The sequence below is a fragment of the Nerophis ophidion genome, linkage group LG29, assembly GCF_033978795.1.
Source record: "Nerophis ophidion isolate RoL-2023_Sa linkage group LG29, RoL_Noph_v1.0, whole genome shotgun sequence".
In the NCBI taxonomy this organism is placed as follows: Eukaryota; Metazoa; Chordata; class Actinopteri; order Syngnathiformes; family Syngnathidae; genus Nerophis; species Nerophis ophidion.
The window spans coordinates 13,637,728-13,661,604 of record NC_084639.1 but is presented as its reverse complement, the minus strand read 5'-3'; the positions used below and the strand labels follow the sequence as shown (position 1 = coordinate 13,661,604).

Here is a 23,877-nt window from a genome sequence, read left to right as displayed (position 1 = left end):
AAGGTTAGAGTATACAGATGAGTTTTAAGGTGAGACTTAAATGCTTCTACTGAGGTAGCATCTCGAACTGTTACCGGGAGGGCATTCCAGAGTACTGGAGCCCGAACGGAAAACGCTCTATAGCCCGCAGATTTTTTTTGGGCTCTAGGAATCACTAATAAGCCGGAGTCCTTTGAACGCAGATTTCTTGCCGGGACATATGGAACAATACAATTGGCAAAATAGGCTGGAGCTAAACCGTGTAGTATTTTATACGTAAGTAGTAAAACCTTAAAGTCACATCTTAAGTGCACAGGAAGCCAGTGCAGGTGAGCCAGTACAGGCGTAATGTGATCAAACTTTCTTGTTCTTGTCAAAAGTCTAGCAGCCGCATTTTGTACCAACTGTAATCTTTTAATGCTAGACATGGGGAGACCCGAAAATAATACGTTCCAGTAATCGAGACGAGACGTAACAAACGCATGGATAATGATCTCGGCGTCTTTAGTGGACAAAATTGAGCGAATTTTAGCGATATTACGGAGATGAAAGAAGGCCGTTTTAGTAACGCTTTTAATGTGTGCCTCAAAGGAGAGAGTTGGGTCAAAGATAATACCCAGATTTTTTACCGAGTCACCTTGTTTTATAATTTGGTTGTCAAATGTTAAAGTTGTATTATTAAATAGAGGTCGGTGTCTAGCAGGACCGATAATCAGCATATCCGTTTTTTTGGCGTTGAGTTGCAAAAAATTAGCGGACATCCATTGTCTAATTTCATTAAGACACGCTTCCAACTGACTACAGTCCGGCGTGTTGGTCAGCTTTAGGGGCATGTAGAGTTGGGTGTAATCAGCATAACAGTGAAAGCTAACACCGTATTTGCGTATGATGTCACCTAGCGGCAGCATGTAGATGCTGAAGAGTACAGGGCCAAGGACCGAACCCTGGGGAACTCCACACGTTACCTTAACATAGTCCGAGGTCACACTGTTATGGGAGACGCACTGCACCCTGTCAGTAAGATAAGAGTTAAACCAAGACAGGGCTGAGTCTGACATACCAATTCGTGTTTTGATACGCTCTAATAAAATATTATGATCGACGGTATCGAAAGCAGCGCTAAGATCGAGGAGCAGCAACATAGATGACGCATCAGAATCCATCGTTAGCAATAGATCATTAGCCAATTTTGCGAGGGCTGTCTCAGTCGAGTGATTTGCCCTGAAACCGGATTGAAAGGTTTCACATAGATTGTTAAACGCTAAGTGTTCATTTAGCTGCTCTGCAACAATTTTTTCGAGGATTTTCGAAATAAAGGGAAGGTGAGACACCGGTCGGTAGTTTACCATGAGGTCAGGATCGAGGTTAGGTCTTTTAAGGGGAGGATGAATAACCGCTTTTTTGAATGCTAGGGGAACAGTGCCCGAGGAAAGTGATAAGTGTATAATATTTAGCACTGATGGACTTAATAATACAAAAAGCTCTTTGATAAGTTTCCCAGGAAGTGGGTCAAGTAAACATGTTGTTTGTTTTATTCCATTTACACGTTGTAACAATTCTTATAATGTTATTTCACCAAAACGAGAGAAACTATTTTGGATATTTGCAGTATCCGCCGTATATACACTCGTATCTGTGTTACTATAAGCCAGTTGTAGCTGGGACGCATTGTCTTTAATCTCCTTTCTAATAAGTTCAATTTTCTTATTAAAGAACTTCATAAAGTCATCTGCCGAAAGAGTGGAGCTACTGGAAGGAGTCCCTTGTTGAGTTAGCGATACTACTGTACTAAACAAAAATTTTGGATCGTTTTTATTAATGCGGATGAGATTTGAGTAATAATTAGTTTTAGCTAAGGTAAGCATGCGTTTATAAGTTATTAAACTATCACTCCATGCTTGATGGTGCACCTCAAGTTTAGTCGTGCGCCATTTGCGTTCCAGCTTTCTACATAATAATTTCTGAGCACTAGTTTCTTCAGTAAACCACGGCGTACGCCTTTTTGGAGCCATTTTTAACTTTAGCGGTGCTATACTATGAATGGTTTCGCGCAGGGCGTTGTTAAAGTTGTTAGTGAGGTTATCAATAGAGCCCACATACTTTGGGAATGGTGCCATTACCGAGGGCAGTAGGTCAGCAAGAGTCGTCGTAGTGGTAGCATTAATGTTGTGGCTGCTATAGCAGTTATTATTATTATTAGCTTGCCAAACATGAGTCTGAACTTCGAATTTTATAAGGTAATGATCGGACATTACTTTAGTATACGGGAGTATCATAACTTTGGAAACGGTGATACCTCTGACTAGCACTAGGTCTATCGTATTACCGCTGCGATGCGTCGGTTCATTTATTATTTGTGTAAGACCACAGCTATCAATTGTAGTCTGGAGCGCCACGCACGGTGGGTCCAATGGGGTATTCGTATGGATATTAAAGTCCCCCATTATAATTATATTATCGGCGTGCGTCACTAGATCAGCAACAAACTCTGAGAATTCACTAATAAAGTCCGAATAGGGCCCTGGGGGGCGGTAGATAACAGCCAGGCACAGAGGCAGCGGTGTGGCAGACTTCATAGAAAGCACCTCAAACGATTTATATTCATTATTTAAGTTAGGACTAAAGTTAAAGTTTTCGTTGTATATTAGTGCGACCCCCCCTCCCCTTTTAAGGGGACGGGCAATATGCGCATTCGTATAGTTAGGAGGGGATGCCTCATTTATCGCAAAAAAGTCGTCTGGTTTAAGCCAGGTTTCGCTAAGACCGATGACGTTAAGGTTGTTGTCTCTAATGACCTCATTAACTAATAACGTTTTGGGAGACAAAGATCTGATGTTTAGAAAGCCTATATTATAGGTAGTGGGCTGTTTTAAGGAGTTGTTGATAAAATTATCCATAGTAACAATATTAATAATGTTGCGTTTATTAAGTGCAGTGTACTTAAAATAATTACGACCATATCTAGGAATTTATATGACGGGAATTTTCATATTGTCTACTTGGTGCTGCGATAAACTGAACGCATCATAATTTGCCACCTCAGTAGAAAGCATGTCTAACTCTGACGTAGTCATAGTCATAGCAGAAAAAACATTATGTGAGTTGTGTATTATTCAAAGAAAATTGCTATGTGTACAGGGATCATCCAGCCTGGCGCTGGCTAGTTCTAACTTAACTGACTCCATACCCAGGCTAGTGCTCTAGTGCAGTTAGTCAAATGTGGCTCAATGCGAAATCTATGTTCCGAGACAAGAGGATAGCGCCTTCCTGGTTAGGGTGAAGGCCGTCTCTCCTCAGCAAGCCAGGTTTGCCCCAGAAAGAGGGCCAATTATCAATAAACGTAAATCCCTGTTGTCTACAGAAGCTATCCAGCCACTTGTTAAGAGAGACTAATCTGCTATATCTCTCATCATTGCCTCTCCCAGGCAGGGGGCCAGAGACAATTACTCGATGCCTGGACATCTTTCTAGCGAGATTACAAGCCCTGGCTATGTTTCTCTTTGTAATCTCTGATTGTCTCATCCTAACGTCATTGGAGCCAACGTGTATTACTATATTCGCATAACTAGTGGTGCGGTTAGCCTGTCGTACGTGTTTACTAGACCTGTTGCGAGTTAGCTCCCTAAGATTAGCTTCAATGTCAGGTGCTCTGCCCCCGTGAATACACTTAATTGTGGCTGGTTTGCTAAGCTTTATGTTTCGGGTGATGGAGTCCCCTATGACTAAAGTGTGGTGCCCGGTAGACTGGGGTGTAGGACTAGCTAAAGGGCTAAATCTGTTATGCGTCTCAACCGGTACACCATAGCTTGTAGGCGCTAAGGGCTGCTACAAGCTGGGATAGTCAGCTCGCTACAGCTAACACTAGCAGATGTGTCCGCAACGTCTAAAGTTACGAAATTACACTGCTCTAACTGGCGGACCCGGCTCTCTAGCAGAGCCAACCTATCCATGAGTAAAGTGCACGAAGTGCAGGAAGCCATACTCACAGAAACTTTCCGTCGCCGAGTGGAGTGCCAGCTGTCTTCGGGAAGTGGTGGTCACGGTGGCGGGGAGTAGCTTCCTTCCGATTGGCGCTGCCTTTCTCCGCTAGCCTCGTTAACTTAGCAGTTAGCTAGCTGAGGGCGGAGTGGTGAGACAGAGATCGGGTGATTTGCAAGTTAAATTGAACTATTAACTATGTTCGAGAAGTTATAAATAAAGCTCCAAAACCGTTAAAAGCACACAGATAGAACGATTCTTAGCTTTTTTGCAACAAGAGCAGTCAGCGAGCAGTCATTCACGTTGACCCCACTCTAATTTTCCTCATCCACAAATCTTTCATCCTCGCTCAAATTAATGGGGAAATCGTTGCTTTTTCAGTCCAAACCGCTCTTGCTGCTGGTGGCTATGATTATAAACAATGTGAGGATGTGAGGAGCTCTACAACCGGTGACGTCACGAGCGGATCGTCTGCTACTTCCGGTACAGCCAAGGCTTTTTTATTAGCGACCAAAAGTTGAGAACTTTATTGTCGACGTTCTCTACTAAATCCTTTCAGCAAAAAACTCTCCTGAAGGAATCAATAAAGTACTATCCATCTATCTATCTATCTACAAAATGCGCTCACAGTGGAAGAACAAAACTTGACGCAGGTAACAAAACTAACACTTAGACTGAACTATGGACATGAAACAAAAGTAGCTAACTGTGGCATGAATAAACCAAAACTTACTTGGCATGGCATGAAAAGAACAGCGGCATTGCATGAAACAAGCAAGACTTACTTTGGCAAAAACAGAGTATGAAACGAACAATGACGCCAGGGCAACTGACTGGCAAAGACGAGCTTAAATACTGCCTCTGATTAGTGCTCGGGAAGCAGGTGAGTGGGTGAGCACTAATCAGAGACAAGTGAACACAATAATTAACAATGGCGACAAAACAAGGGAGTGAAAATACAGGAAGCAATGGAGTCTTAAACAAAACAGAACATAACTAAACAAAACAAGACATGACACCTTGTCCGTCACTTTTTACAGTCAGTACGTTTCTATGCACTAAATTAGTCTGATTTGTCAAATATTTCATTTGTTTCCCTTTTTTACACCTACTTGGAACAAGTTGGAGAGATTTGGACACAGGTTAAACAATTAGGTTTCTATTGTATCATATACTTCAAAATATTGACCTATTTCAGCTTCTATATCTGTACTTTGTGCTAGTTTGGCGTGATCTCACTATGGCTTATTCCTCTTTGCCTCCAGATAATGTAGAAGTGTCTTAATAGGAATTTTTGACCATTTTTCCAAAAGCTCATTGGTGAGGTCACACACTGATGTTGGTCGAGAAGGCCTGACTCTCAGCCTCTGTTCTAATTCATCCCAGTGGCGACGTGCTTTACACCACTGCATCCCACGCTTTGCATTGGACTTGGTGATGTATGGCTTAGAGGCAGCTGCTTGGCCATAGAAAACCATTCCATGAAGCTCTTTGCGTACTTTAACGTGGGCTAATTGGAAGGTCACATGAAGTTTGGAGCTCTGTAGCAACTGACTGTGCAGAAAGTCTTTGCACTATGCGCTTCAGCATCCGCTGACCCCTGTCTGTCAGTTTACGTGGCCTACCACTTGGTGGCTGAGTTGCTGTTGTTCCCAAAAGCTTCAATGTTCTTATATTAAAGCCCACAGTTGACTTCGGAATATGTAGGAGCGAGGGAATTGCACGACTGGATTTGTTGCACAGGTGGCATCCTATGACAGTTCCATGCTGGAAATCACTCAGAGCGGCCCATTCTTTCACAAATGTTTGTAGAAACAGTCTCCATGCCTAAGTGCTTGATTTTATACACCTGTGGCCGGGCCAAGTGTTTAGGACACCTGATTCGGATCATTTGGATGGGTGGCCAAATACTTTTGGCAATATAGTGTGGATCGGAGTTTGAATCGTTGTCCTGTGTGATGTCAATTGTGACTTCAGGGTGGATTTGTTGTTTTCCTAACAGGGTAAAGTTAAAGTACCAATGATTGTCACACACACACTAGGTGTGGCAAAATTATTCTCTGCATTTTGACCCTTCACCCTTGTTGACCCCCTTGATGCTGAGTGCCAAGCAGGGAGGTAAAGGGTCCCATTTTTATAGTCTTTGGTATGACTCGGCCGGGGTTTGAACTCACAACATACCAATCTCTAACTTTAACTTTACTTTAACTTTACTTTAACTTTAACTTTACTTTAACTGTACTTTTCCAAAGGAAGGTTCAGCCTCTAAAATGATTCTTAAAATAATTAGTGGAGGATTACTGGTTACTGGTTGGGGCCAGTGAACATGAAAAACATTAACTCTTGTCTTAGCAAAATCCAGCACAAGTGCTACATAGTTTTTTGATTTGTACAAATCTGCAAGGACAAAAAAAAAAAAAGTTGACTTGGCCACATAAATACTGTATAGTCAACTAAAGAAGGTAAAAAAAAAAAAAAAAAAAAAAAAAAAAAACTGTGAGACAATGATACAAAGGGAGTGGAAAGTTTGGGTAGGTATATTTCCACTGAGGTAGAGGCGGCACATGACGACCAATGAGATAGCAGCAAAAAAGTTCTCTCCCATTTGGTATGTGGTGGTTCAAGTCAATAATCTTAAGATGCTGTCTACATGGTCTGATGTTCACTTGGTCAAACGAGAGGAGAAAATGTGGATCGTGCTTCATCTGCTGCTCCTGCTCCAAAGTGGAGGTAAGTCCATGCTCAGTTCCAATGGAGACATGTTCATACTGTACATGACTCTTATTGATATGTCTTATTTTTTCTCTTCAGCATGTACAGGTGCTTACACCTTTTCCACTCAGACTGTTGGACCTGGACAAAATGTCTCTCTGAAATGTCCCAGCGAGACAACTCAGATCATTCAACGATTATTTTGGGTCCGACTTCTTTCTGGAACCTCTCCTGAAATTGTAGCTAAAACGGCATCTTACGATTCAGGCTCTGTTGAACGTGGAACATCAAAATCTGGACATCGCATCACAGTTAAAAAAGAACAAGGAACATTTGTTCTGCAAATTAGTCAAGTAGAGAAAAGTGATACGGCGATCTACTACTGTTTGAAAGTGGAATTAGGTCAACTCTCATTTTTGAAAGGAACATTCCTTCAGGTCACAGGTAAATATGACAACAAATAATTAGAAAATTGTTTAAATGAACAATTTTACATATTTTAATTGTTACATAACATCTGTTTATAGATAACAATGTTAACTCAACTACTCTTCCAATGATTCAGCCTTCAAATGAAAAAATATTTCATTGTGATGAACATGTTTTTACATGAAATATAACCTCTGCTTTAACACATCAGTATTTTTTTGGCTTCAAGATTTCAACAGAAGTGAATGTCGATCTGTGGAATCAAAGTCACAGAGTGCTGAAAGACTTCAATTTGTCTTGCACTCTTCCCAGAACCAGAACCCTCCGTGTCTGTTGTCTCTGAAGTCCAACCAGGACCGCCTGTGAAGTTGCAGTGCTCAGTCCTCTCCCACTCTGGGAATGACATCTGTCAGGATGGACACAAAGTGTCCTGGTTCGGAACTGGACCAGAAAGTGTCCATCCCAGCTTTGTTTATGGCGAATGCCAGATCAAAGATAAGTCCGCACAGAAATGTGTCCACACTTTCTCAAAGAACGTCAACTCCTCTGATGCTGGAACTTACTTTTGTGCCGTGGTCACATGTGGGAGGATTTTCATGGGAAATCCAATACAAGTCAACATTAAAGGTAAATATTCATTGATCTTTATTGATGGATTCATCAAAAGTGTTTTTTCACAAGTGTTTTTTATCATAATCTAGATGTTGGGAGCTCTGATTTAAACAAGTATGTTATAATCGTCTTGAGTGCTGCTTTGGCCTTAAGTTTCATCATGTCAGCCTTCCTCGTCAACAAGATCAAGACAAAAAACAGTATTTCCTGCAAAGGTAAGAAAAAAAACACATCATTAGGTTGCTCTTTGATGATTTATTTTCAATTTTTTTAGCTGGTTCACAAACACTCGATGAAACATTCAGTCGTGCCCAGCAGGTAAGAAAAAGTTTGTAGAAAAGTTCTGCATCTTTGTTTCGCTTTCTTTTTCTTATCATGTCTTACATGATTTGTTTCTTTAGAGGGACGAGGACCCTTTGGTTTATTCCATGCCGACCAATGTTACCAAGAAAACTGGAAGAGCGAGGCAGACAAATACGAGGGCAGCAGAGGGGTTCAGCACGTACGCTGACGTGCGTCTTCAAAACTAAATCCTCCTTTTCCGATTTACCAAAGTATTCTCTTAAAAGAGTTGTATTGACTTTCTGTAAGACTTAGCGCAGTGTGCTGAATGATGCAAGACTTGTTGATGAAGATAATCCAAAATGTTCTATATGTTCAGGTTATAGGCTGCTATTTTGTTTTCACGACTTGAACCCTGCTCTTTATACAAGGCTGCGGCTACTAATAGATATTCAAGGGTTCATAAACTAAATTTGCTCTTTAGTGCCGCACTTGTGGCTCCCTTTAGCTTTTTCAAAAATGTATGAAAATGGAAAAGATGGTGGAAAAAAATTTAATTTTAGTTTTAATGTTGTTTTTGTAAGAGAGCAAACATGACACACACCTTGCTAATTGTCATAAATCCCACTGTTTATATTAAACATGCTTCACAGATGAGAGGATTTGGCGAGCGCTGTTTTGTCCTACTAATTTGGGGGGTCTTTCAACGCACCGTAGTTTGTTTACATGTAGCTGCCACACTGAGAAAAAAAATATCAGTCTAAGCAAGCCTGGGCCCCTGGAGAGGGAGTCCAGACTAAGGCCAAGGAAGAAAGCCATCGGCTGCTGGGGTGGGGGGAGCATGGAATAGTGACAGGAGCAGACCCAACAAAGCAAAAAAGAGAGCCGACTCCACCCTCGACCGCCCACCAATATAAACACTTACATCATGTGTTGCCTGCATTATAAGACTTTGTCATGACGAGGGGGTCGCAGCTTGCTGCGGGGTTTGTTCTCCCGGGATGCAAACAGACTATTCCGTGCCAGGCGTGAAGGTAGGAACATATTTATTTTCTCAAGAAAAACATGCCCTTCATACGAAAAGCTAACAAACCAAAAAAACTTAACGCAGGAAACACAGAAGGTAAACACTTAACATGGACTATGGCATGGAACAAACAAGACTTCCCAGTGGGCACAGAGACGTTTAATTAACGTTGAAACAACGTTACTTTACCATGTTGAACCAACGTTCGATTTGGGTTGAAAATGAAAGTTGGATCAATGTTTAAATACAGACGTTGAATCAACGTCAATGTTTCAACGTTGATTCAACTTTCAGTTTGTACCTAACAGAGACGTTTAATCAACGTTACTTTCCCGTGTTGAAATAACGTTGGATTTCGGTTGAAAAAGAAAGTTGGATCAACGTTTAAATACAGACGTTGAATCAACGTCAATGTTTCAACGTTGATTCAACTTTCAGTTTCTACCTAACAGAGACGTTTAAACAACGTTGAAACAACGTTACTTTTCCGTGTTGAAATAACGTTGGATTTGGGTTGAAAATGAAAGTTGGATCAACGTTTAAATATAGACGTTGAATCAGCGTCAATGTTTCAACGTTGATTCAACTTTCAGTTTCTACCTAACAGAGACGTTTAATCAACGTTGAAACAACGTTACTTTCCCGTGTTGAAATAACGTTGGATTTAGGTGGAAAATGAAAGTTGGATCAACGTTTAAATACAGACGTAGAATCTACGTCAATGTTTCAACGTTGATTCACCTTTCAGTTTCAACCTAAGATCAACCAACCAATTATCAACGTAAAATCAACCAATATATAAATATAATTAAAGACAACAAAACATAGTGCATATATAGCTCCAGGCTGAATCCTGTTAATGCAAAATTAAAATTAAGTACATAGAAAATGGAGAATGTCAATCGATATAATTATTTATTTAGCCTGTGATGCCCATTCTATTCCTCCCTTCCGTCCAGGGGCATATTTCAGTTTATTTTTTATGGCATTATGGACCATCGTTTCGGTCCCCTTCTGGGTATCCAAGACACTAGCTGTAAACAGGCAAAAAGAATACATATTAATTAAGGGTGCATGTGATTTACCCCAATCAAGTTAATGTAATTATTAAACACACACACAAACTCACCTGTGACTACATCGAGCAGCTTCGTCTCGGCAAAGCTATTTTTTTCCCCCTCTCACCTTCATGTCCAAATTGGACATTAATTCATTTGTCATGAACATGCAAGTCATAAATGCAGGCCAAAAAGTACGGAATTTTGCATTATTATAATTCCCGATCTAGCACTCATAGATTAGAATTTGGGTCTTACATCACCTATTTTTAATATATATGTAGAGAAAGAGGAAAATACTTGTCCATGATGGTGCTTAAACAGCTCTTTAAATCATATCCACCAATCTTTGAGAGCCTGGCTGTCTGGAAATATACAAGAGAATGTGTTTAGCATACACTGGGGGAAGGGGCTGGCAAACACATACATACATTCAAGTATAGGGCCTGTTTTATCTACACGTATTTTATCTACACGATTTCATAACCTGAAATGTCAATCTAAATACAATAATATTTCCGATGTAAAAACAGCTACACAATTATAATGTTAGAATTACTTACCAGCAAATCTTTCTTGTTTGGTTAAGTTTTTATCAACTCGTCAAGGTCGAGTAGTTCCTCCACTGTCTCCAATTTCTGCACGTTTTATCAAAAAATTATCCTTTTTGGTATCATATGTATCATAGCAAGTGTACTGTGTCGTTCCATATATGCATAAACTGAAATCATTGGTACATTGCCTTGCATTAACGTTGTGCTTTTCAATTACCGGTAGTGGTACATGTACATAGACTTAGGGGCGGACCAGATGAAACGTGGGGGAGGGTATGTTGTTTTTTGGAAAAAAAGAGATTGTTTAGCAAAAACTGAAAAATAAATAGTTTGTTCTCTGTTGTGATCCGATGGTCGGATCATCACCATATTGTTATTTTTGTTCCATTTTTATATCACTCGGCGGTTTGACATACTTAGTTCCTGTTTTGTTCGTTTCCGTGGTCACTCATTAGTTTCAGCTGCTACTCTCTTTTCCAACACCTGTCTTTACTAATCACCACCTGTTTATAAGCCAGCGTTTTCTGTTCACTGATTGTCGGATCTTAGTTTGTTCACATACATCTGTTTACGACTTGTCTCTCACTCTCGTTTTCGCTAGCTCTCACGCTAAGCTTTATTTTATTCCTAGCTTTCACGCTAGTTGTTTTGTGTTTCCTTTTGTGTGCCTTTGTGCTTCGGTTTGTTTGTCCTAGCTTTCCATGCTAGCGCTTTTATTTGCCTTTTCTATTCGTATCAATGTTTTTGTTCATAGCTCCTTTTGTTTAATAAATCCCTTAGTTCTTACCTTTTTGCTGTGTTCTTGCTGACGCATCCACGGAGGACCGAATCCGGCATTACAATGCCACACAAGCGTAACATTCTCCTGACGTATATAAAAAAAAAAAAGTTTGCTCCTGTAAGTTCTGCAAAAAAAAAAAAAAGTTGGTTGCCTTCTTGTGCCAAGAGAAAAAACGTTGTACCCCCCAAAAATTTCTGCGCTCCGTGCAGTCTTTTATTGTCAATCATAAAACATACGAAACTAAATCTGTCTGGATATTTTATTGTCATGTATTTTAGTATACATGTTGGCCAACAGGTCAACAGTGAAACCATTTGGAAGTTTCAATACTTGACAAAAGCTCTTGTAATAGCAGTACTGGCCTTATCAGTCAAATAAAAAAATAAGTAAAGATCGTAGCATTTAATATTACATGAATTATTTTATTGGCAACCCGTGGACTTGCCTTTTGAGACAAAGCCTTGCTAACAGGTCAAACTAATTAAAAAGTACCTGTACTTAAAATAAACTGGCAACATTTAAATAATTATTAAAATGAGCCAGAAAAACCTAACTGCCATCCAGACGGGTGTTTTGAAGATCAAAATCAAGAGGAAGTAAATTAATGCAATGACTGGCGCGGCTGTAAAAGACAATGGGTACAGAACCAAAAAAATATTTTTGTTTTGTGTTAGGCTGGAAAAACAATTGTTTGCTTTTGGGCAGGTGGGCAAAAAAATTGTCTGCATGGGGAGAAAAAAAAAGTTTGCTCAGGTCCAGTTTATACAGTCCAAATAAACGTTGAGAAAAGGCGTGAGATACATTTCTTGTTTTCCTGCAACCAACTTGTGAAAGTGCCACAATTATATCGATATAGATAACCAGTATTATCTCAAGGTACAAACCTGAATCTTTATGGACATCGGTGGTTTTATTTGCAGTGAAATACTTCGATTTCCAAATCAAATCTTCGCTCTTCGTCTTGCTTGCAGGGTTGGAAAGGAAGTACTTCAGCGCGCATGCGCACAGCTTGGCTGTGATACGCTAGGTGGTGTGTGTGGTGAATGTGAATTTGATATTGCCTCAAGGGCCAAATTAAATTTGGCCTGTGGGCCAGTGTTCGACCCCCATGGATGAGAAGAAAAAAAAAGACGAGGGCAGTGGGAGCGATTCAGATGTTATTAGACACATTTACTAGGATAATTCTGGAAAATCCCTTATCTGTTTATTGTGTTACTAGTGTTTTAGTGAGATTATATAGTCATACCTGAAAGTCGGAGGGCTGTGGTGACCGCCAGTGTCTCTGAGGGAAACCAATGGAGGAGGCAAGAAAGTCGCAGCTGCCTCTTTGACAGCTGCAGGAAGAACGACACAAGTTCTGCTCATGTTTACGGTAAGAGCCGACTTGTTACCAAAATGTTCTCACCGAAACCTGGCGGTGGACATGTGGTAGAGAAACATGTTCGCTTGACCGCTCTGTTCCATATTAAAGCTTCACAACAAACAAAGAAACACCAGCTGTGTTTGTGTTGCTAAAGGCAGCTGCAATACACCGCTTTCCACCAACAGCATTCTTCTTTGTTGTCTCCATTATTAATTGAACAAATCGCATGTCAGACGAAACAATAAATTCATTAAAGAACCAAACTTCATGAATGTTTTTGTAACCAATCACTCTATCACAAAAAAATAAAAGTTGTAGAAATGATAGGAAACTCAAGACAGCCATGACATTATGTTCTTTACAAGTGTATGTAAACTTTTGACCACGACTGTTTATCCATAAAAGGGCTTCTGTATCGCACGTTAATGCCTCTTTGTGACTCACACAGACTCCAGACGCAAGTCCTTCCAGGTGAGACAAATCCCGCAAAGCAAGTCGGTCAAAGGGGCGGAGTCTGTGACCATCCAGTGTTCCGTCCTCGCCGAGAGCAAAGAATATTTTCGCCAAAGTCCGAACCAAAGCAGCGTCTACTGGTTGAAGTCCGGATCGGGAGAGTCTGATCCACACATCATTTACTCCGACAGTGACGATGAACAAGACCCAAGAAGCTGCGTCTACCATCTCTCTCTGACCGTACTCAACTCCTCCGACACCGGAACATACTACTGCGCCGTAGCCACGTGTGGACAGATCCTGTTCGGACAAGGAACTCATGTGGACACACGTATGTATTAAACATTTACTCATGTTCTTTATTTTAGTCAATTGTTGGCCTTTTTTAAAGGTTAATAAATTTTTTAAAATGAAAATAGGACTTCTGCAGAGAAAAGTTGTTTAAAACATGCTAAACGTAAAGGAAAAGATCAAATACAGCTTCCGGTTCAATTTGTCTGTTTCTTGAAAAATTCAAATCCATAGAAAGAAAACACCACAAAATCCCCATTTTATGGCAATATTTGAATGAAAATCAACCCCTTTTTGTTTATTTTAAAATCTGCCATATATAATAAGAATTGAAAAACGTCCCAAATTTTATTTTTGGGATTTGCGTTTCAGAATTGGAACTTGAATGAACGGAAGGTACACAGACCTGTTTGTCTCCCTGTGTTCTGTTACCACCTCAGCTGCGGCTGATTGGCACCTGGCCACACCTGGTGTCAATCAGCCCGCTCCTATATTACCTGCTTTGTTCCTCCAGTCAGTGCTGGATACTTGTCATTGCCACATGTCGCTCCTGTCGTGTCGTACCTTGTCTTTGCAGCGTAGCGGTAAGCTATATTCGGTTGATGTTTGTAGCTTACTGTTTTTTGTTCCCTGCTTCCGTTTTATTTTTCATTATACAAGTACAACTTCTGTTTTCCTGTTCGCTACCCGCTAGCTTCCACGCTAAGCTCCTGTTCATTATTTTCTAGCTCCCAGGCTAGCTCCTTTTGTTTGATTATCCGCCTCGTGCTCGCTTTGTGTTTGTACCCTTTTGTTTGTTCTTGTTCTATTATTTATATTAAATCATGTTTTCTTGCTCAATGCCTTCCTCTTTCTCTGCATCATGGGGTTCGTCACCAAATAACTTTGACACCGTTTGGATTTACCTTTTCAACATTTTTAAACATCCTGTTGTAAAGATGAAAGGCGGAGGCTTAAAAAAAAAAAAACTGTATAATGTACTACTGGTATAAATGAAAGTGTAAACCACAAATTATGTAATTTACCAATTGTTTTGTGCATTCATGAAATGCAAAAGTAAAATCTGTGACAGTGAGTGTCTTACCATGAATTGTTCATGAACAAGTTGAAAAACTTATTGGGGTGTTGGTCAGTTGTACAAAATATGTACTGTACTGTGCAATCTACTAATACAAGTTTCAATCAATCAATAAATACAACAACATCTTGTGCAACTAAATCTTGGTATTTTAATATTTCTAATATCGCGAATCGGTGTATTTGTTTCGAAAGTGTTTGTCTTCATTTTAACACCGACTTGGAGATGGAAATCAACCAATGGCTATAATCTCACATATTTACCTGTGACACGCTCAATAAAAGAGAGTATGGTGGAAGAGGGGTTCGTGCATGTGCCTCACAATACGAAGGTCCTGTAAAGTTGTGGGTTCGATCCCGGGCTCGGGATTTTTCTGTGTGGAGTTTGCATGTTCTCCCCGTGAATGCGTGGGTTCCTTCCGGGTACTCCGGCTTCCTCCTACCTCCAAAGACATGCACCTGGGGATAAGTTGATTCCATCCATCCATTTTCTATCGCTTTTCCCTTTTGGGGTCGCTGGAGCCTATTTCAGCTGCATTCAGGCGGAAGGCTTTGTACACCATGGAAAAGTCGCCACCTCATCACAGGGCCAACACAGATAGACAGACAACATTCACACTCACATTCACACACTAGGGACTAGTTTTATCAACTGCAATCAGTTGATAAAACATTGTAAAAAGATCAGTAGAAGATCATATAACTTTGTCTTGAATTTGAAAAACATTTTATTTTCCACTAAAGAAGGGCTCGGTGGATGCACATATGAAACTGGCGAGGTTCAGTACCTCCAACAAGGTTAAGAACCACTGCCTTAAAACAAGTAAAAGACTCTAACATAAAATCTGTTTAGTGAGAAGAATGATCTTATCAGACAGAAAATAAGCAAATATCACTCTATTTGAAATATTTCATCTTACTTAGATTTCAGTTTTTGCAGTGTTCAGATTTCATTTGGTTTGAAGACGCAACAAAGAAGAGCAGGAAGTTGAACCCTTTCCTCTGACTGTGTTCTTGCTACTTCCTGTTGCGGTCCGACTCGCTGCCGTCATCAAACTGCTTTGCTCTCTTGGTATTAGTCTGAAGTCAGAATTTGGCTTTTGCGATAATAACTTCAGAGTGTGAATGGTTTTGTCACACAGACTCCAAGGGGCAAGCGAGGTGCGCTGCATCCAACTGTTGACTTTATTTTGTAAGGTTGCATTGCAGTCCTAAGATGCACTCTTCTTGTGTTGCAGAACAAGACCTGCAATCAGCTGCCGTTTTGCTGGCTGCTCTGCTGGCCTCCTTCGCTGTTGTGGTCACTATTGTAGTTGCTTAACTTGTATTTTATTTTTACTAACAGTAATATTTTTTTAATATCATTTCATACACATCATTTTGTTTGGTTTTGCCCCAAGATGGCGCTTCTGTAGTGGCTGCTGATGGCAGGAGCTCATCCTTTTGTGTTCCTGATGTTTCCCTTTTGTTTTTCATGGGTTTGGTTTCTGCCTTTTTGGTTCGGGACCCTTTGGGACTTTCGTGACTTCTGCGGTGCTTTTTTGGGAACTACTGGATCCGCCTCCCGAGGAGCCTTTTGGCCATGGAGACCAGCTGCTGGGTCTCTGCCACACCATAGTCCGTTTGGAGAGACTGGAGGAGATGTGGATGAAGAGTCAGGGCTACGGAGCTGGCGCTAAACGCCGGGCTGAATGAACAGGTATCGGACACATTGGGACTGTGTGACAAGGGGTGGCACTTTCGTGACCTCTGCGGTGCTTTTTCTGTGGACTTCTGGATCTGCCTCCCGGGAGCCTTTTTGGCCAAGGAGACCAGCTGCTGGGTCTCTGCCACACTGGAGTCCGTTTGGAGGGACTTGAGGAGATGCGGATGAGGGGACAGGGCCGCGGAGCTAGCACTGAGCGCCGGGACGGAGAGGCTTCACAGTGTCTTGGCTGGGTGAGCAGGTGTCGGACACCGCAGTCTCCTTGGACGTATCCTCGCTCATCCATGCGGACTGGACACTGGCCGAGAGTGGAGTCGGCTCTCTTGGTTGCTTTGTTGGGTCTGCTCCTGTCTCTGGCCATCCTCCCTCCACCCCAGCGGACGATGGCGTGGAACACCGCAGAGGCCACCACAGTGTATATGTTTCTTTTACTTTTTATTCATAGCTGTATGTAGAAGTGTCTGGTTGTATCCGCTGCTTGAATGTCTTTCATGTCCTTTGTGTTCTTTGATGTTTGATGTTTCCCTCTTACACACATGTAAGAGGGATGTGTACTATGGCTATGATTTTTTTTTTCCTCTTGGCCTCAGTCTGGACCCTCTCTCCAGGGACCCAGTCTTAGACCGATTGTTTTATTTTATTTTAATCTTCTATTTTTTTCTGTCACCCCCCCACGTGTTTACCTGTATCTCGTCTTTTTTGTAAGGGGCGCTGGAAGCTGGCAGACCCATCAGCGATCCTGTTTTGTCCCCCTGTAATGTTTGTCTGATCTTGAATGGGATTGTGCTGAAAATTTTAATTTTCCTGAAGGAACTCTCCTGAAGGAATAAAGTACTATCTAATCTAATCTAATCTGATTTGATCTGATCTAATCTAATCTAATCTAATCTAATCTAATCTAATCGTATCTAATCGTATCTAATCTAATCTAATCTGATCTAATCTAATCTAATCTAATCTAATATAATCATTGGTCTCCTTGGACATATCTTCGCCTTTCAATGCGGACTGGACACTGGTCAAGAGTTGGTAGGCGGCCGAGGGTGGAATCTGCTCTCTTGGTTGCTTTGTTGGGTCTGCTGCTATCTCTGGCAATGCTCCCTCCACCCCAGCAGACAATGGCGTGGACCATCGCGGTGGCCACCACGGTGTATATGTTTTTTTGTTGTTGTTTTTCTTTTGTGGCTGCATGTAGAAGTGGCTGGTTGCATCAGCTCTGCTCTTTTAATGTCATTTGTGTTCATTCCCTCTTACACACATGTTCATGTGTGCTAAGGCTATGAGTTCTTTTCTTCTTCCTTAGCCTCAGTCTGGACCCCCTCTCCAAAGGCCCAGGCTTAGACTGAATATTTTCTTTTCTCACCGGACCAAGTCACCAATCCTGTTCTGTCTCCCTGTAATGTTTGTCTGCTCTTGAATGGGATGAATCTGAAAATCTTCATTCCCCCTCAGGGATTATTGAAGTATTTCGGATTCTGATCCTTTAAAAATGTAATTCATGAAACTGCTCGCCAAAAATGCTAAGACACGTAGGATGGCTTCTTCTTCTTTGTTTTGGACGTGTTGAGTTGTGCACGTGTAAACATGTGATGCACTTCAATGTAACTTTGACAACCATGTTTACTAAACCATTACCAAACACCACTACTGTATGAAGATTAAAAAAACATTAATTTGTCTTTAAGGGGTCTTATAATCCAAAACCACATTTCATACCTGTTTCATACATTTCATACCACATTTCATACCTGTATATATGTATATATATATATATATATATATTAGGGCTGGGCAGCGATTAAAAATTCTAATCGAAGTTAATCGCACTATTTCTCCGATTAATCGCGATTAACTGCATTGTATACGCAAAGCCCAATAATGAATTCAAAAGTAGTGTGTAGTGCACCTTTATTGGAATATTCTCCCACATGAACAAAAACGCCAAAACATTTGTTGTGCAAACACAATTTAAATCAGTCCTAGTTAAACAGTAGCAGTTAAATAGAATATTTTATGAAAATCAACTCAAAAAATGTAAATACAAACATTTAAGCTTATTGCCACTGCCAGGGTATTTAAGTTATCCTGTTTGTTATGGAAAATAAATATAATCTACATACAAATCTCTGAGCCACAATCATAACATCTGAACAGGCAATTTCTGAGGTAACAGCAGAAACATTTTTTTTATCAGGGATCTTATGTTTAAAAAACCTATATCATAGGTAGTGGGCTGTTTTAGGGAATTTTTGATCAAATTATCCGTAGTATCAATATTAATAATGTTGTGTTTATTCTGCGTAGTGCACTTAAAATAATTATGACCATATCTAGGAATTGATATGATGGGAATTTTCCGATTGTTTGCTTGGTGCTTTGATAAACCGAACGCATATACATGGTACTATATTGTGATGTTATGAGCCTGGGAAAAAAAGAACTACCCTACCCAGCATGCAACAGGAGTGACGAGCATGCGCGGTATCCCGGTATAGGTTGTGTCGCCATGACGGCATCTTGTATGTTGTGATATGCAAGCTCTGAAAACAAACGTTAAGAACTCAGCCAACACTCCTCGTCTGCATTATTCATAAATAGACAGACAACACATATACTCCGCTGCTTCACAGGCCGCCGGATGTAGTCGGCAAAGTATTCCCATGCTAGCTAGCCGGTCTAGCAAGCACGCGTCATTCAGTCCAAAACGGCCCGATCTATCCACATTCAGAATTGTCTGGCGGTCGTAAGTGATCCCGGAGTGACCACGCTGTAAGCCAGCCATGAAATTTGCAGAATTGTCCAGTATTTTTGCTAAGTGTTCCATCTTTACCAAAAGCCCCTCGAGGCTGAAGCCCATCCGGGCGACGCCATCTTGTTAAGAAAAGGCGTTACCAAAATAAAAGCATGTTAACAACATACGCAAATGTGCGATAAAATAATTGATGAGTTAACTCGTAATTAACGCATTAATTTGCCCACCCCTAATATATATATATATATATATATATATATATATATATATATATATATATATATGTTCATGAAAATGTTTCTCCCTCTTTCACACACACACACACACACACACACACACACACACACACACACACACAAACGCACTCGCCTGCGGCCGTCAGACAAAAAAAAATGGCTGCACATCATCCTTTTTTTACCGTCTGTTTTAATGTTAGATATCTTATTAAATGAAGACGCACACACAGAGTTGCCGTTCAGTCATTTTACCGGGTAACTTCAGAATAATGTGAACATCCTGGTGCACCCCTCAAATCCCACCGGGTGAAACCCATACATTGTAACATCTCCCCTTTTTTGAAAAAAAAAAAACAAAAAAAAACAACAGAGAAGAAAAAAAACAACAACAGTCCCACCCAATTGTAAACAAAGGACCTATGAGGGAAGAACAGCACAACCGTGCTTTAACTAAACACGGCAGTGAAACACATTTAGCTCCTTAAACAAAGTCCCGGAGGTGTGCAGGCCTCCTAACAACCCTGCCGAATCTGGTGGTGACACCAGCTTGTGTCGTCTAAGGGTCCGGCTCAGCTGGTGAGCAGGATTGTGGTGTGACGTAGTCAGGTGAGCATGGTTGTGGTGTGACCCCACCCGGAGTTGGGGTGGGCGGGTTCCTGCCAGTTGACTCTGATGTTGGTGACACCCCTGGCGATGGTCTCAGGTGTCTACGGTTGCGTCTCAGCACAGTCCCATTCTCCATTTTTACTGCATAGGACCTATTCCGGTCCTGTCGCACCACTGATGCAGGTGCCCAGTATGTGTGTCCGGCCACCTGTGACTGCACTCGCACCCGTTCTCCATTCTGAAGTGGTCTCAGGGGCTTTGCCCCTCTGTTGTAGTAGCGAGCCTGCCTGAGTTGGTTTTCTCGCACAGCTGAGTCCGTGTCCACTACAGCAGGTTTCAGTAGATTCTCACACATTGGTAACAATGTCTTTGTCCGACGGCTCATTAGTCTCTGAGCTGGACTGGCCTGAAAGCCTTGTGCTGGGGTGTTTCTGTGAGCAAGTATGGCCAAGTAGGGGTCTGACTTTGCCTGCAGTGCTTTCCCCATCAGCCTTTTAGCAGTCTTGACAGCAGACTCTACTTTTCCATTGCTTTGAGGATAGGTAGGTGAAGATGTAACGTGTTCGAATTCCCAGGCCTGGCTAAATCTTTTGAATTCCTGTGAGCTATATTGTGGGCCGTTATCAGAGAACACCACGTCAGGCACACCATGGCGAGCGAAATGTGCTTTCAGCTTATGGATAACCGTGGTGGACCTGGTATCAGGTAGATAATCAACTTCCCAAAAATTGGAAAAATAGTCCACTGTCACTAAGTACTCTTTGTTATTGAAGGTGAATATATCTGTGCCCACTTTTGCCCATGGCCTTAGTGGGAAGTCATGGCTCTGTAATGGTTCTTTCTGTTGCCGTGTGTCTTTTTCTCTGCAAACTTGGCAGTTTCCCATGTACGTTTTTAGCTGTTCCTGCATACCCGGCCAGTACACACATTCTCTCGCTCTCCTCAGGCAGTTTTCTATCCCTAAATGTGATGCATGGATCTTTTCCTTCATTTCTTTTCTTAGAGCCTTCGGGATGACTGCCCTCTGTCCTCTAAAGATGACATTGTCCTGTACGCTTAGCTCATCCCGCATATCAAAATACGGCCTCACCTCATCCTCGACCTGCCCTTTATCATCTGGCCACCCCTGCAGTATTCTTCGTTTCAGCACCTGAAGGGCCTGGTCCCGTTCTGTCTCCGTTTGGATTCTCTGCCGTCTCTCCTCTGAAATGGGCAAGTAATGAATCATGTTAACAGTTTCAATTTCAGCTTCCACTGACCCCTTAGTTGCACATTCAGGCAGGTACGCTCTGCTCAGTGTATCAGCTACCAGCATAAATCTGCCTGGAACAAACACTACTTCTATGTCATACTTTTGAAGTCTCAACAGCATTCTTTGTAAACGCTTTGGGGCGCTAAGCAGTGGTTTCTTTGTGATTGTTTCCAGAGGTTTATGGTCAGAGTGTACAACCACCTTTCTACCATACGTGTATTGGTGAAACTTTTCCATCCCAAATAATATAGCCAAGCACTCTTTTTCTATTTGTGCATATCCTCTCTCAGTGGAGGTGAGTGCCCTGCTGGCATATGCTATCGGCTGGCCTACCTGCAAGAGCGCTGCACCCAGTCCGGTTTCTGATGAATCACATTGGAGAGTGAGGTCCTCCGTTGGGTTGTAGTACTTCAGTACTGGTGCTGAGGCTATCATTTCTTTAATTTTCACAAAGGCAGTTTCCTGTATGTCAGTCCACTCCCATATCACATCCTTGTGAGTCAGTTGCCTCAGGACCTCACAGCTATCTGACAGGTGTGGGCAAAATTTTGCAAGGTAGTTAACCATTCCAAGCAATCTCTGAAGGCCCTTGATGTCGGCGGGTCTAGGCATTTCCTGTACTGCGCGTACCTTTTCAGGGTCAATTTTCAAGCCCTCCGATGTTGGTCTGTGACCTATGTACGGCACCTCCTTCTGCTTCAGCCTCAGTTTGTCAAAATTCAGTTTAATGTTGCATGTTTCGCATCTCTCAAGGAGTTTTTTCAGTTTTTCGTCATGATCTCTCACTGCCATTTCCTGATTTTCTCCTTCACCGATGATCAAGATATCGTCAGCTATAATGCGCACCCCTGGTAACCCATCAAGCGCCTGCGTAAGCCTGTGCTGAAACACCTCAGGAGCCGGGCTGATCCCCATCGGCATTCTCATCCATCTGTACCTTCCGAAAGGGGTGGCAAATGTTGTCATGTAGCTGGACTGCTCTGTCAACTTCACATGCCAGAATCCATTCTTTACATCACACACTGTGAATATTCTTGCATTTGCTAGGTCTGGTAGGACATCATCGATTGTTGGCAGTGGGAAATGTTGTCTCTTTAAGGCTTTGTTTAGGGGTTTAGGATCAATGCAGATTCTCAATTTTCCAGATGGTTTCTTAACCACGACCATGCTACTGATCCAATCTGTGCTCTTTTCGACTGGTGTGATGATTCCTCTTTCCACCAGACTGCTCAGTTCCTCTCTAAGTGGATTCATCAGTGCCACCGGAACTCTTCGCTTAGGTAACTTTACTGGAGCTACGCTGTGATCCACTTCCAGATCATATGTCCCTGACAGGCAGCCATCTCCTTCAAACACCTGTGGATATCGTTCTCTGATCTGTTCTTTCTCCGGAGTATTTTCCTCACTGCCTGTGTGTTGGACAATCTCATCAATGGCCATGATATTTTCTCTTTGAATTCTCACTAGATCCATGCCCTGTACTGCTTTATTGCCAAGTAATGGCACAGATGACTGGCCATCAATCACCATGAATTCAAGCCTATACAATTTCCTGTTTCTCGGATTCCTTATTTTTATCCTGCATTTGCCCAAAGGCTTCAGAGTGCTTTTGTTGTACATGACAAGGACTTGCTGTGTCTGCTCCAGTTTTGTGTCTGGGTTCAGTAGGTGTATTGGGATAATATTGCAGCTTGCTCCACAGTCTAGCTGAAATTTCACTGGCCTCTCCCCCAGCAACATTGTCGCGAACAGTTGTCTCTCCTGTGTTTTTTCCTGCCCGTCTGAGTGAAGGCTTAATATTTCCTGATACTCATCCTCTGTCTCTGCTACACTGTGTATTCGTTTGATCTGTGAATCTGAAGTTTTGCATTTGGACGCAAAGTGATTGTATTTGTTACATTTGCTGCAGACTTTCCCATAAGCTGGGCAGCTCTCTTTTTTCCACTCATGGTTTTTTCCACAGTACTTGCAGTTCTTTATTTCTTTCGGTCTTGCCCCCTTTGCTTCAGACACTCTTTTAACTGCATGCACCTCTTCACCTACTTGCCCCTCGATTGTTTTCACATTTTCCTTCGAGAGATCTGCTGCTCTGCATATTTGGATGCTTTTTTCCAACGTTAGATCTGTCTCGCGCAGCAAACGCTCTCTCACATGCGAATCATGGATCCCGCATACAATTCTATCCCTAATCAAGGATTCTTTTGCAGTCCCGAAATTGCATGTGTCTGCGAGCACTCGTAGGTCAGTGACGTACTTGTCAATCGTTTCGCTAACATTCTGGTTTCTGGAGAAAAATCTGCATCTCTCAACAGTTTCGTTGGGTTTAGGATTGCAGTGTTTGTCGAACAGAGTTAGTAATTTGTCTAGCGTTTCCACTAGTTGCTCCTCTGGTTTAAGTGTAGTCCACAATGTTTTCCCCAATTCTCTGCCTGTTTCTCCAATCAAGTATTTGAACACTTTTACCTTTGTCTTGTCGTCAGAATCTGCTAACGTTATGTCCACATACAGTGAAAACTCATCTTTCCACGTCTTCCATGTTTTCGCCAGGCAAGTAGAATTCCAGTCCAATGTGGCGGGAGGTTTCAAACCGAATGCATCCATCGTTCTTTTTCGTTGTAAAATGCTGTCTTCGGCTTCCTCCTTCACCTCAACTTCTTCATCTGACATTCGTAAGCGTTGTTGTGTTCGGATTTACCGCTGCCACCATGTTTTAATGTTAGATATCTTATT

At 41.7% G+C, this 23,877-nt stretch overlaps 1 protein-coding gene and 1 gene segment (V, D, J or C); both read left to right on the top strand.

The window, feature by feature from the left end:
- Positions 1–6,493: 6,493 nt before the first annotated feature.
- LOC133546034 (uncharacterized) lies at positions 6,494–8,654 on the top strand. Its single transcript, XM_061891852.1, has 6 exons — positions 6,494–6,687; positions 6,769–7,113; positions 7,411–7,725; positions 7,800–7,925; positions 7,985–8,028; positions 8,112–8,654. The coding sequence occupies exons 1-6, from the start codon at positions 6,522–6,524 to the stop codon at positions 8,238–8,240; spliced, it is 1,125 nt and encodes a 374-aa protein (XP_061747836.1). The 5' UTR covers positions 6,494–6,521; the 3' UTR covers positions 8,241–8,654.
- Positions 8,655–13,207: 4,553 nt separating this feature from the next.
- LOC133545887 (Ig kappa chain V region K29-213-like) lies at positions 13,208–16,933 on the top strand (the record flags this gene model as incomplete). The annotated part of the segment is given in 2 exon segments: positions 13,208–13,559; positions 15,835–16,933. Coding segments are annotated over 2 exon segments (435 nt in total), but the record flags the coding sequence as incomplete, so codon positions are not given.
- Positions 16,934–23,877: the final 6,944 nt, after the last annotated feature.